At 44.8% G+C, this 12816-nt stretch overlaps 1 protein-coding gene across 1 annotated transcript in view; it reads right to left on the bottom strand.

Annotated features, from left to right (window-relative positions):
• Positions 1-1191: 1191 nt before the first annotated feature.
• Positions 1192-12816, bottom strand: part of LOC106612343 (ATP-binding cassette sub-family C member 5) — an 88675-nt gene continuing 77050 nt past the window's right edge. Inside the window, exons 21-29 of the mRNA XM_014213393.2 lie at positions 11161-11443; positions 7183-7369; positions 4178-4267; positions 3726-3915; positions 3212-3371; positions 2941-3019; positions 2606-2719; positions 2282-2446; positions 1192-1887 (exon numbers count right to left, since the gene is read on the bottom strand). Coding sequence (XP_014068868.1) covers positions 1786-1887; positions 2282-2446; positions 2606-2719; positions 2941-3019; positions 3212-3371; positions 3726-3915; positions 4178-4267; positions 7183-7369; positions 11161-11443 — 1370 coding nt within the window. The 3' untranslated portion in view covers positions 1192-1785. The remainder of the gene's footprint in view (positions 1888-2281; positions 2447-2605; positions 2720-2940; positions 3020-3211; positions 3372-3725; positions 3916-4177; positions 4268-7182; positions 7370-11160; positions 11444-12816) is intronic.

Raw genomic sequence — 12816 nt, forward strand, 5'->3', positions numbered from 1 at the left:
GTGATACCCTCTACCTTTAAGCAGGGTTCTTTCTACCTTTAAGCAGGTGTGATACCCTCTACCTTTAAGCAGGTGTGATACCCTCTACCTTTAAGCAGGTGTGATACCCTCTACCTTTAAGCAGGGTTCTTTCTACCTTTAAGCAGGTGTGATACCCTCTACCTTTAAGCAGGTGTGATACCCTCTACCTTTAAGCAGGGTTCTTTCTACCTTTAAGCAGGTGTGATACCCTCTACCTTTAAGCAGGTGTGATACCCTCTACCTTTAAGCAGGTGTGATACCCTCTACCTTTCAGCAGGGTTCTTTCTATCTTGGGTGATACCCTCTACCTTTAAGCAGGGTTCTTTCTACCTTTAAGCAGGTGTGATTTCATCTACCTTTAAGCAGGTGTGATACCCTCTACCTTCAAGCAGGGTTCTTTCTACCTTTATGCAGGGTTCTTTCTACCTTTAAGCAGGCGGGATATCCTCTACCTTTAAGCAGGGTTCTTAGTATCTTTAAGCAGGTGTGATACCCTCTACCTTCAAGCAGGTGTGATACCCTCTACCTTCAAGCAGGTGTGATACCCTCTACCTTCAAGCAGGTGTGATACCCTCTACCTTCAAGCAGGTGTGATACCCTCTACCTTCAAGCAGGTGTGATACCCTCTACCTTCAAGCAGGTGTGATACCCTCTACCTTCAAGCAGGTGTGATACACTCTACCTTCAAGCATGTGTGATACACTCTACCTTCAAGCAGGTGTGATACACTCTACCTTCAAGCAGGTGTGATACCCTCTACCTTCAAGCAGGTGTGATGCCCTCTACCTTCAAGCAGGTGTGATGCCCTCTACCTTCAAGCAGGTGTGATACCCTCTACCTTCAAGCAGGTGTGATACCCTCTACCTTCAAGCAGGTGTGATACCCTCTACCTTCAAGCAGGTGTGATACCCTCTACCTTCAAGCAGGTGTGATACCCTCTACCTTCAAGCAGGTGTGATACCCTCTACCTTCAAGCAGGCGTGATATCCTCTACCTTTAAGCAGGTGTGATATCCTCTACCTTTAAGCAGGCGTGATATCCTCTACCTCCAAGCAGGGTTCTTTCTACCTTTAAGCAGGCGTGATATCCTCTACCTTTAAGCAGGGTTCTTTCTATCTTTAAGCACACCCTTTTGATTGCCCAGTGAAAACGCTAAGAACAAGCAGCAGCAATTCTCCACAGATCCACCACTTGTGCCAGGGTTTAAGGGCTCATGGGTTCAAGTCACAAGACAAAGGATTACAGATGTTTCATGTCGCAAAAAATCAACAGCAAAGTTAAACCGCAATGATGGTAACAAATGAATGAATATACAATAATACATTTTGTACAACTACGCTGTACATACAGAGGCAGTAGAAAATAAAGTATATTTTACCAATGTAAATATATGTATATATAGATATATCCTATAAAACAGACCAGTTATGCTATGAATATAGCTACATGTAAAGCTTTATTTCTTATATATTACTAAAGACAGTACAGTATCAGTGGTTCCCTGACCATTCCAGCTGAAATGGTTTCTGAGCAAGCATCTCCTCAGAGCAGCCCTTGCCTTATACCAAGGACCTGATGCAACCGTAGAATTACAATTCCATGGTCCGATGCTGCACTCCTCCACAGGCTGAGCAGTAAGCTCAGGGTGGGTATGCAGAGGAGGAGGGTGAGACCACGGAGGGAGCGGTCAGATGGCTGGACCTCTTTGGGAGCGTCCTCCCCTCTCCTCATCTCCAGGGCATGTCTGTGCCTCCTGTACCGATTTTAGCCTTTCACAGAGATCTTGTTCTCCACGGCAGCAAGCATGGAACAGAATCGAGAGTTCTCATTGGTCAGCAGTTTGGACGGCTCGTCAAACTCCACCACCTAAATGAAATGGAGGATGGGGAAAAGAAAACAAAACAAGGCTTTAGGGATTCCTTGGAGCATAGATTTGGGGGAGTATCACTACATAAATTACAATTTAGTCAGACCTAAAAGCCTTCCAAGCCCATTTGCCAGTTGTAGAGACAGGAAATGTGAATGTATGTCACCTCACGTTCCGCCTCCGTATGACCGACCCGGGATGCAAACCCTTGTTTAAAACAACTCTTTGTGACCACAAAGCAGCTTCTTGCCCTACCAAAACTGTGGCTTAGGTTGAGCTACAGGGCAACACAGCTTCAGGACTCACTAGCTAGCTAGTTTTGCTACACACATAGAACTAATCTTTCATAAAAGGCGAGTGAATGTACAGTAGATGAGCTTGTGTTGTGTGTACCTGTCCCTGGTTGAGCACCATAATGCGGTCACAGTTGAGTACGGTGTGCAGCCGGTGGGCTATGGTCAGGGTGGTGCAGTCCTGAAAGGCATTGCGGATTGTCTCCTGGATCAGAGAATCCGTCTCTGTGTCCATTGCTGCCGTTGCCTCGTCCAAGATCAGGACCTAAGAGGGGAGGGGTCACCGAGAGCTAAGTCAGAAAGGTGCTGTGACCATAGAAGTTTAAAGTTATCCTTCTACCCACAAGGTTGGCTACCTGGAAAACCATTGGATGTCAACACACATGTAAATTACAATTCTCTCAATTCCCATTTTGTAGGGTACCTTGCACTGTCTGAGTAGGACTCTAGCAACACAGAGCAGCTGTCTCTCTCCCACGGAGAAGTTTTCTCCATTCTCCACCACCTCTGACTCCAGCTTCAGGGGCAGCTGAGACACCTGGATGGATGGATGGAGAGAGGAAGAGAGAGAGAGTACTGAATCAAAGACAGGAAATTGAACATGGGTCTAATTTCTCAGTCCTGTGTTACCCATGCCCTTGTGAGCATATGTGCCTCTAACTGTATCCCACAAGCATCTTTCTAAAAACCAGTCATCTAGTATGAGCATACTCTCTCATGTTGTTTCTTACTCTGGACGCCCGAGTCCCGGATACTCACACACTCCTTCATGTGTGTCCGCTCCAGAGCGTCCCAGATCAGCTCCTCGGCGTATTGGTTAAAGGGGTCCAGGTTTGACCTGGGGGTTGATAGAGGACAAGGACAACTTCAACACAATGCATCGACAGTCACCAGATTACATTGGGACTAAAGGGAAAATCCCATGTGCCAACTCAGCAAGACCACACAACCACATCTGGGACCACCAGGCTAGTGACAGTGTTAATTTACAGTCACAATAGTACAGTGAGAGTTTGAGTGGCGTGCCCACCTGACTGTGCCGCTGAACAGCACAGGCTCCTGAGGGATAATGGACAGCTTGCTGCGGAGGTCGGCCAGGCCGATGTCACAGATGTTGATGCCGTCTATCTTGATGGAGCCGCCACAGGGCTCCACCAGACGGAACAGAGCTACACCCAGAGAAGACTTCCCTGTGGACAGAGCAGGACAGGGAGGACATACTCTGTAGAATTAGAATTATGTAACAATCACAAGCCATAAAACACATCCGGAGCTAGCCACCTCACCTTAGGAATGTCCTTCGAGAGACCAGAATGGCATTGACTTGAATGTCATTGTCTGTTCTAGTCATTCAAGTTATTTGCATACTTTCAGTGATTTTAAATTACATTTAAAAAGATGAATGTTTCAATAGGAATGAAGTGAAATTGTCCTTGTTGCTGGATATAAAACACATAAGATGATATTATATGGGTAGGATGTTCAGATACATGATCAAACAGGGCACTGCTTCGAGAGATGCTTCACTGACAGTTTCCACTGACCTGAGCCCGTCCGGCCCACTATGCCAATCTTCTCCTTGGGCTGGATGGTGCAGGACAAGTTCTTGAGAACCAGCGGCAAATTGTCTCTGTACCTCATCTCAGTCCTGTCAAACACCACCTCACCCTCCTGGGGCCAGTCTGGCGGGGGTGCCTTGTTCTTAATGCGGGCCGGGGCCTCCAGTGCTAAAGACTGGGGGAAAGCAGGGGAGACCGCTCTGGGGTTCAACATAACAATAATACTACTGTACTTCAATTGTTTAGCACCTTTCAAACATATACATTGCAGCCCAAAATGCTTAAAATGTGCAGTTAAAGTAACTCTGAAACTCTAGGACCTCTGTCTTCTTAGGGTTTCCTAGTTTTAGAATGATGAAAGCACGATGTAGGTCACAGTGGTAGTGAAACAACATATGCAGTGAAAGTGCAGTGCCATGTATTAGTAGTGCAGTAACCTCAATGTAGTGGTGAATTCTCTCCACAGAAGTGAACCGAGCCTCAGTTTCAGAGGCTAGTCTGACTGTGAACTGGAACAGCCCTGTGAGCTGAAAGAGAGTGAGTGAGAGGGAGAGAGAGAGAGAGAGACATTATTTTGATGGGTTCTAAACTTGAAATATCCTTTTTCATGTTACTGAGGGAGAGAGGGAAATGCAGAACATTTACGTTCTGTCAGAACATGTTATTGTTAGACATTAGGTATCCTATGGAAAGGAGAAGGGCCACAGTCTGGTACAAGTCAACAGGACAGCCAGGAGTTGGGGAGGAGTGAGGAATGTGGGCCGAGGTCAGGTCAGATGAAGTGAGAAAGAACAGGCATCACTAAAGTTCTGTCTAGCAACAGAGATGTAGTGGCTGTCCAGATGTGTAAGGAGAAGACTCAGCATAGGAGGAAGGTTTAAATACCAGTGCTTGTGTAAATATGTCTGTCTTATGCAGCTGTGTGACCCAGTGAGTGAACACACTTGGTCTGAGCTTTACTAGTCGTCCGTGAGTTTAGTTACAACCTAACAATTTATACAATTATTTGTATTAATGTCATCTATACTACTGTAACCATGTCCTCTTTTAATCAAGTTTCTAATAAGTATCTATAGGGTGTTTTGTCATTCCATATAATGGATCCAGACAGCTCTGTTTAGATATATAACAACCAACCAAGGGAAAGATGAGAGGAGAAACAGAGGAGAAGATAGGGGGAAAGACTAGGGGAGTAATACTGGTAAATGAAGAGAAAAGTGACAGAAACAGAGGAAGTAACAGAGAGTAAAGGGGAAAGACTAGGGGAGTAATACGGCTAAGTGAAGAGAAAAGTGACAGAAACAGAGGAAGTAACAGAGAGAAAGGGGGGACAGACTAGGGGAGTGATACTGCTAAGTGAAGAGAAAAGTGACAGAAACAGAGGAGAAGATAGAGGAAGTAACAGAGAGAAAGGGGGGACAGACTAGGGGAGTAATACGGCTAAGTGAAGAGAAAAGTGACAGAAACAGAGGAAGTAACAGAGAGTAAATGGGGGACAGACTAGGGGAGTGATACTGCTAAGTGAAGAGAAAAGTGACAGAAACAGAGGAGAAGATAGAGGAAGTAAAGAGAGTAAATGGGGGAAAGACTAGGGGAGCGATACTGCTAAGTGAAGAGAAAAGTGACAGAAACAGAGGAGAAGATAGAGGAAGTAACAGAGAGTAAAGGGGAAAGACTAGGGGAGTAATACTGCTAAGTGAAGAGAAAAGTGACAGAAACAGAGGAAGTAACAGAGAGAAAGGGGGGACAGACTAGGGGAGTAATACTGCTAAGTGAAGAGAAAAGTGACAGAAACAGAGGAGAAGATAGAGGAAGTAACAGAGAGTAAAGGGGGAAAGACTAGGGGAGTAATACTGCTAAGTGAAGAGAAAAGTGACAGAAACAGAGGAGAAGATAGAGGAAGTAACAGAGAGTAAATGGGGGAAGACTAGGGGAGTAATACTGCTAAGTGAAGAGTGAATGCACCAATTTGGAAGTCGCTCTGGATAAGAGCGTCTGCTAAATGTCTTAAATGTAAATGTAAATGTAAGAGAAAAGTGACAGAAACAGAGGAAGTAACAGAGAGAAAGGGGGAAAGACTAGGGGAGTAATACTGCTAAGTGAAGAGAAAAGTGACAGAAACAGAGGAGAAGATAGAGGAAGTAACAGAGAGTAAAGGGGGAAGACTAGGGGAGTAATACTGCTAAGTGAAGACAAAAGTGACAGAAACAGAGGAGAAGATAGAGGAAGTAACAGAGAGTAAAGGGGAAAGACTAGGGGAGTAATACTGCTAAGTGAAGAGAAAAGTGACAGAAACAGAGGAAGTAACAGAGAGAAAGGGGGGACAGACTAGGGGAGTAATACTGCTAAGTGAAGAGAAAAGTGACAGAAACAGAGGAGAAGATAGAGGAAGTAACAGAGAGTAAAGGGGGAAAGACTAGGGGAGCAATACTGCTAAGTGAAGACAAAAGTGACAGAAACAGAGGAGAAGATGGAGGAAGTAACAGAGAGTAAAGGGGGAAAGACTACGGGAGTAATACTGCTAAGTGAAGACAAAAGTGACAGAAACAGAGGAGAAGATAGAGGAAGTAACAGAGAGTAAATGGGGGAAAGACTAGGGGAGTAATACTGCTAAGTGAAGAGAAAAGTGACAGAAACAGAGGAGAAGATAGAGGAAGTAACAGAGAGTAAAGGGGGGAAGACTTGGGGAGTAATACTGCTAAGTGAAGAGAAAAGTGACAGAAACAGAGGAAGTAACAGAGAGAAAGGGGGGACAGACTAGGGGAGTAATACTGCTAAGTGAAGAGAAAAGTGACAGAAACAGAGGAGAAGATAGAGGAAGTAACAGAGAGTAAAGGGGGGAAGACTAGGGGAGTAATACTGCTAAGTGAAGAGGAAAGTGAGGGGAAGAAGAAAGATGAAAGCTGTGGTGGTAAGAGAAAAGCATGTATTTTATAATATATCTGCCACATAAGCAGACACTTTTAGCGTGAACCATTTACAGTACAGTGAGTGTACAACATACTGTAAGTAAATGTGATCCCTGCGGGAATGGAACCTAAAACCTAAGCATTGCTGGCACCAAGCTCTTACCAACTAAGTCACACCATGTGTGTAAAAAAAACAACATAGGGGCAAATCCTAACAACAACTTTGAATGTTCACTTAGTCATCCATTGACATCAATGCATAAATAAGTGAAAATTAGTAAGATGGGTCCTCAACCTGAAAGTCGTCTATGGGCCAGGAGAAACTATAATCCATGCTTCGGTTTTCTTAAAAACAGCCACTACAAACTTGTGCTACTGCACAAGTGTGATAGGGGCATCAGTGCAATGTAAAAAAGAAAAGGCCATGACATTTACAGATGCCCCCATGATTCCCCATTGATTTTTAGCAAGCTACAAACTAACACATTTAAGTGGAAGTTAAGATCCCCCCCGTAGCGAGTAGAGGCACTGACCTGCACGGCATAGGAGATGGCCAGGCCGGCATAGGCCGGAGGGATCTGGCCATGCATGAGGACTATCATGAGCGCTGTGATGCTGATCAGAGCCACACTGATGACATCTAGCCGCACGGCCAGCCAGCGCATGGCACAGCTGAACAGGTAGAAAGGAGCCTGGTTCTGATCCAGGAGCTCCTGATACCTGGAGACCACAACAGACCGGAAGCTTGAGGAAAAAGTACAACTTTTGAATCCTTGGTTTCTTGCTTTAGACATCAAGGAACTAGGATACTTGAAAGGGGCTATATGGAACTTTGTCTCTGGGGGTGCTCCCCTAAATGGACAGAATAGACATACATGACCTCACTGTAAAGAAAGTTAATGCCTCCCCACACTCATGAACAAAGGCATATTGTTTGCCTATAACTGAGGATTTGTGTGATTTCATGAGATAATACATGGATTAATATGACATCATATATAAACCATAGAGGCAACATTCAAGCGAACATAAGACGTAAACAATTATACACTAAACTTCCATAGTGCATCTTTAACGAGACTGATCCGAGGGGTTTGGAGGAGCATATTTTCCAGTACAGATCTAGGATAAGCTTCCCCTCACCGCATTCTAAACGTAAAGGGATAGTTTGGGATTTTGGCAATGAAGCCCTTTATCTACTTCCACATAGTCAGATGAACTCGTGGATACCATTTTTATGTCTCTACATCCAGTATGAAATAGAGATGGGACCAAGTCACAATTTTGATAGTCCTAAGCAAGTCTCAAGTCTTAACCTTCGAGTCTCAATTCAAGTCCCAAGTAATAATGGGCAAGTCTCAAGTAAAGTCCCAAGTTCCAGAGGTCAAGTCGAGTCAAGTCACAAGTCCCGAATACTGAGTTTCAAGTCCCAAGTAATAATGGGCAAGTCTCAAATAAAGTCCCAAGTTCCACAGCTCAAGTCGAGTCAAGTCAGAAATCCCTAATACTGAGTTTCTAGTCCTCAAGTCAATGGTTTTATGCAAATGTAAATGACATTTTTTACACTACTAGTACACTACATAATAAACTTGAGTCAAAGATCATATTATACATGTTTTTTATGTCAACTGCGTTGATTTTCAGCAAACTTAACATGTGTAAATATTTGTATGAACATAAGATTCAACAATTGAAACATAAACTGAACAAGTTCCACAGACATGTGACTAACAGAAATGTAATAATGTGTCCCTGAACAAATGGGGGGTCAAAATCAAAAGTAACAGTCAGTATCTGGTGTGGCAACCAGCTGCATTAAGTACTGCAGTGCATCTCCTCCTCATGGACTGCACCAGATTTGCCTGTTCTTGCTGTGAGATGTTACCCCACTCTTCCACCAAGGCACCTGCAAGTTTCCGGACATTTCTGGGGGGAATGGCCCTAGCCCTCACCCTCCGAACCAACAGGTCCCAGAGGTGCTCAATGGGATTGAGATCCGGGCTCTTCGCTGGCCATGGCAGAACACTGACATTCCTGTCTTGCAGGAAACCACGCACAGAACGAGCAGTATGCCTGGTGGTATATTCATGCTGGAGGGTCATGTCAGGATGAGCCTGCAGAAAGGGTACCACATGAAGGAGGAGGATGTCTTCCCTGTAACGCACAGTGTTGAGATTGCCTGCAATGACAACAAGCTCAGTCCGATGATGCTGTGACACACCGCCCCAGACCATGATGGACCCTCCACCTCCGAATTGATCCTGCTCCAGAGTACAGGCCTCGGTGTAACACTCATTCCTTCGACGATAAACACGAATCCGACCATTACCCCTGGTGAGACAAAACCGCGACTCGCCAGTGAAGACCACTTTTTGCCAGTCCTGTCTGGTCCAGCGACGGTGGGTTTGTGCCCATAGGCGACGTTGTTGCCGGTGATGTCTAGTGAGGACCTGCCTTACAACAGGCCTGCAAGCCCTCAGCCCAGCCTCTCTCAGCCTATTGCGGACAGTCTGATCACTGATGGAGGGATTGTGCTTTCCTGTTGTAACTCGGGCAGTTGTTGTTGCCATCCTGTAGCTGTCCCGCATGTGTGATGTTCGGGTGTACCGATCCTGTGCAGGTGTTGTTACACGTGGTCTGCCACTGCGAGGACGATCAGCCGCAGTATAATTCCCCCATGGCTGAACACACGCTCCACATTATGCTGGCATTGCAAAAGGCTGAAGAATATCGCCAACTCTTTCAGTAGTTTCCACAATCTCAATGAAAATATAAATTCCTTATGCCCCCTCTTCCAGCTTCCGACAACTTCAGGTAGTCGCAATGAAGCACTGCTCGCACCTGCCTCAGACTGCGTTTTTACCCAAAGTAGTGTTGATGGTTTCCTGTTCAACTTCCAGGTTATTCCATATGTCTGGGTCGTCTAGGTGGTAATCATCATGGACAGCCTCGTCCTCTTCACTTGGGAAGCACACGGAACACCTATTTCATGTTAGCTGCAATGTCACATAATGTAATCAACTTGTGTTTGATCCCATACTGGTCACAGATGCCTGCAAACTGCTCGCATACTCGCTCCCCTGTGTGTGATCCTCTAAAGCGGTTACATCCCAGCAGATTGCACTTTCAGTCCAGTGGGTGGTGACTCCAAGGAATTCTCTCATCTTTCTGTCAGACCATATGTCTACTATGAGAAAGATGCGGTCAGCTTGTGTCATCTGGTCTTTGAGTTTTGCTTCCCTGTCGGGCAACCAGGTTGTCAATCTTGGAGCTTATGGCTCTGCAACACACTGGGGAGTATTTGATGAAAGCCCGTGTTCAACGATAGACAGGGGCATGTTACAATCCACAATCAGATCTGACATTATGGAATTGGTGATAGCTTTTTGCTGTGGATGGTTTGTGTTATACAGATTTGGAAAATGTGAGTCTGCTGAGGCTCACTGCTGAGGCTCACTGCTGAGGCTCACTGCTGAGGCTCACTGCTGAGGCTCACTGCTGAGGCTCACTGCTGATGCTCACTGCTGATCATCGTACTGCTGAGGCTCACTGCTGATCATCGTACTGCTGAGGCTCACTGCTGATCATCGTACTGCTGAGGCTCACTGCTGATCATCTCCCTGCTGATCATCTCACTGCTGAGGCTCACTGCTGATCATCTCCCTGCTGATCATCTCACTGCTGATCATTTCACTGCTGATCATCTCACTGCTGATCATCTCACTGCTGATCAACTCACTGCTGAGGCTCACTGCTGATCATCTCACTACTAATAGTAGGCCTACATAGGTATGTTAAAAACTTCGTACCCAAATGGTAGGGGAGAACCATTGCAAGCTAGTTAGTTCGAGAACATTACCTCACTTTAGCTAGAAATGTCCAATTAGAGTCAAGTGTTGTTGTCCCCACCCCACTCCCGCCCACTGGATGCGAATTGCGGTCTGTGGAGGTTGGTTGGCTAATAACAGAAGGTGTTGCAAGAGGAGAGGAGGTGAGAGGATGAAAGGAAGGTGATGCCCTTTTGGGATGGGGAAATCTAAACAAGTCTCCCTAATCTCTTGAGTCATACAGCTCAAGTTACGTCCCAAGTCATAGATGCTCAAGTCAAAGTCGAGTGGCAAATGCGTATTCTTTCCGCCAAGTAAAGTCGCAAAATTTGCAACTCGAGTAGTACTTGAGTCCAAGTCACGTGACTCGACATCTCTGGTATGAAGGAAGTTAGTTTTGCGAACCAACGTTAACTAGCATTAGCGCTATCAATGCTAGCTGTACCCAAAGACTTCCAGTTTTTTAACTAACCTAGTTAGCATTGGCTTGTGAAACTACCTCAAACTTCATACTGGACGCAGAGACATAAAAATGGTATCCACATCATCTCACTCTGGGGAAGTTGATAAAGGGCATCATTGCCAAAATCCTTGAGTATCCCTTTAACCATTAGTAGGGAAAATGTCAAACTGACCCAAGATCAATGTCTAGAGGCAACTTCACCCTACACCTTAACAGCTCACCTGTCCAGGAACTCGTGGCCCCTGTTGTAGGCATGGATGGTGGAGAGGCCCTGGATGCTGGAGGTGATGTGCGAGACGAAGGGCGACTGGGTGACGTTGTCCAGGCGCTTGAGCTCGCGGATGAACACGCGCGACACCATGTGGAGTATGGTGAAGAGCAGCACTAGGGGGCCCACAGCCACTAAGAACCAGGGGAAGATGCTGCCGATCACGCCCAGGCAGAAGAAGACAAGGATGACGTTCTGGATGAACATCTCTACCTGGAACGGCAACCTCGTGTCCACTGGGAGGGAGGAAGAGAGAAGGAAGAGAGAAAAAAACATAGTTCAGTGACTATTACTTATTCCACTTGTGTAATCACCAAAAATGCTCAACTTCATTGCTATCATTACTGTTACAAAGACATTATGAAATTGCTCTGTACGGAACAACATTGTTGTCACAGTGCTTAGTGTAACACACAAGTACAAAAGCAGCTTCATGTTAAAGGGATACTTTAGTATTTTGGCAATGAAGCCCTCTATCTACTTCCCCAGAGTCAGATTAACTCATGGATACCATTTTTATGTCTCTGAGTTCAGTTTGAAGGAAGTTGCCAATTAGCAAAAATGAAATTGCTAACTAGTGTTAGCGCAATGACTGGAAGTTTATGGGACCGTCCTGTAGACCAGGGGACTTCAAACTTTTCTTGCCCAGGGACAAAATAAATAAATAAAATGTCTTATCTTAGCATGATAATGGCAAGAAGTAAATGAACAGATGTGGTAGATGATTTTTCATTATTCTGACCTGCCCACATTATAATTGGAAGAGGAAGTGTAAACTCTACTATAGCCTATTAGCTAGAAAGTTAACTCCAAACACATTTTCCCTAAGAGCAACTGTTAGCCATATGTCCAAGTCAAGAGACCTTAACAGCAGCCAGCAGCACTTGTGCAAAGGTAGCCTATTCGCGGGTGCTTTTTCAAAGCCTTTGTCAGATACTTCAGTGAGTGTAATTGGGTCTTTCCACCAATTCGGTACCTTTTGAGATGTGTACGTTTGTGTATGTTTTTTTTTTATTTCACCCGATTTTAACATTCTTATAAAAAGCACATGTTCAACTTAATAAAAAGCATGTTTTCCCATCAAGAGGTTAAATAAAAAATGACTATAGTAAGTGCCTATTAAGTACCAAATAAAGTAACATGGTTGACGATTTCATCTTAAATCAGCCATCAATACCCTTGTGAATGGGGAAATGGAAGCCTGTGGTGTGCAACAGGGAGAGGCAAGCTTCACAAAAAACGATTTCAATTGTTAAAACATTTCTAACCTGTCTATCAAGGAGTAACAGGGTTGACGTGATATGCTCGACCCACTCAGTTTTCCACCACCACCACAAAAAAAAGAAAAAACACCAGCTCCCTGCTTGATTTGACTATTAGACGTTGGAAGCTTCACAAAAAACGATTTCAATTGTTAAAACATTTCTAACCTGTCTATCAAGGAGTAACAGGGTTGACGTGATATGCTCGACCCACTCAGTTTTCCACCACCACCACAAAAAAAAGAAAAAACACCAGCTCCCTGCTTGATTTGACTATTAGACGTTCAACGTTTCTTTTGAAAAACAATATCTGAAAAGAAATAGTTTCACCATATTAAAATGACTGT

The sequence above is a fragment of the Salmo salar genome, chromosome ssa09, assembly GCF_905237065.1.
Source record: "Salmo salar chromosome ssa09, Ssal_v3.1, whole genome shotgun sequence".
NCBI lineage: Eukaryota > Metazoa > Chordata > Actinopteri > Salmoniformes > Salmonidae > Salmo > Salmo salar.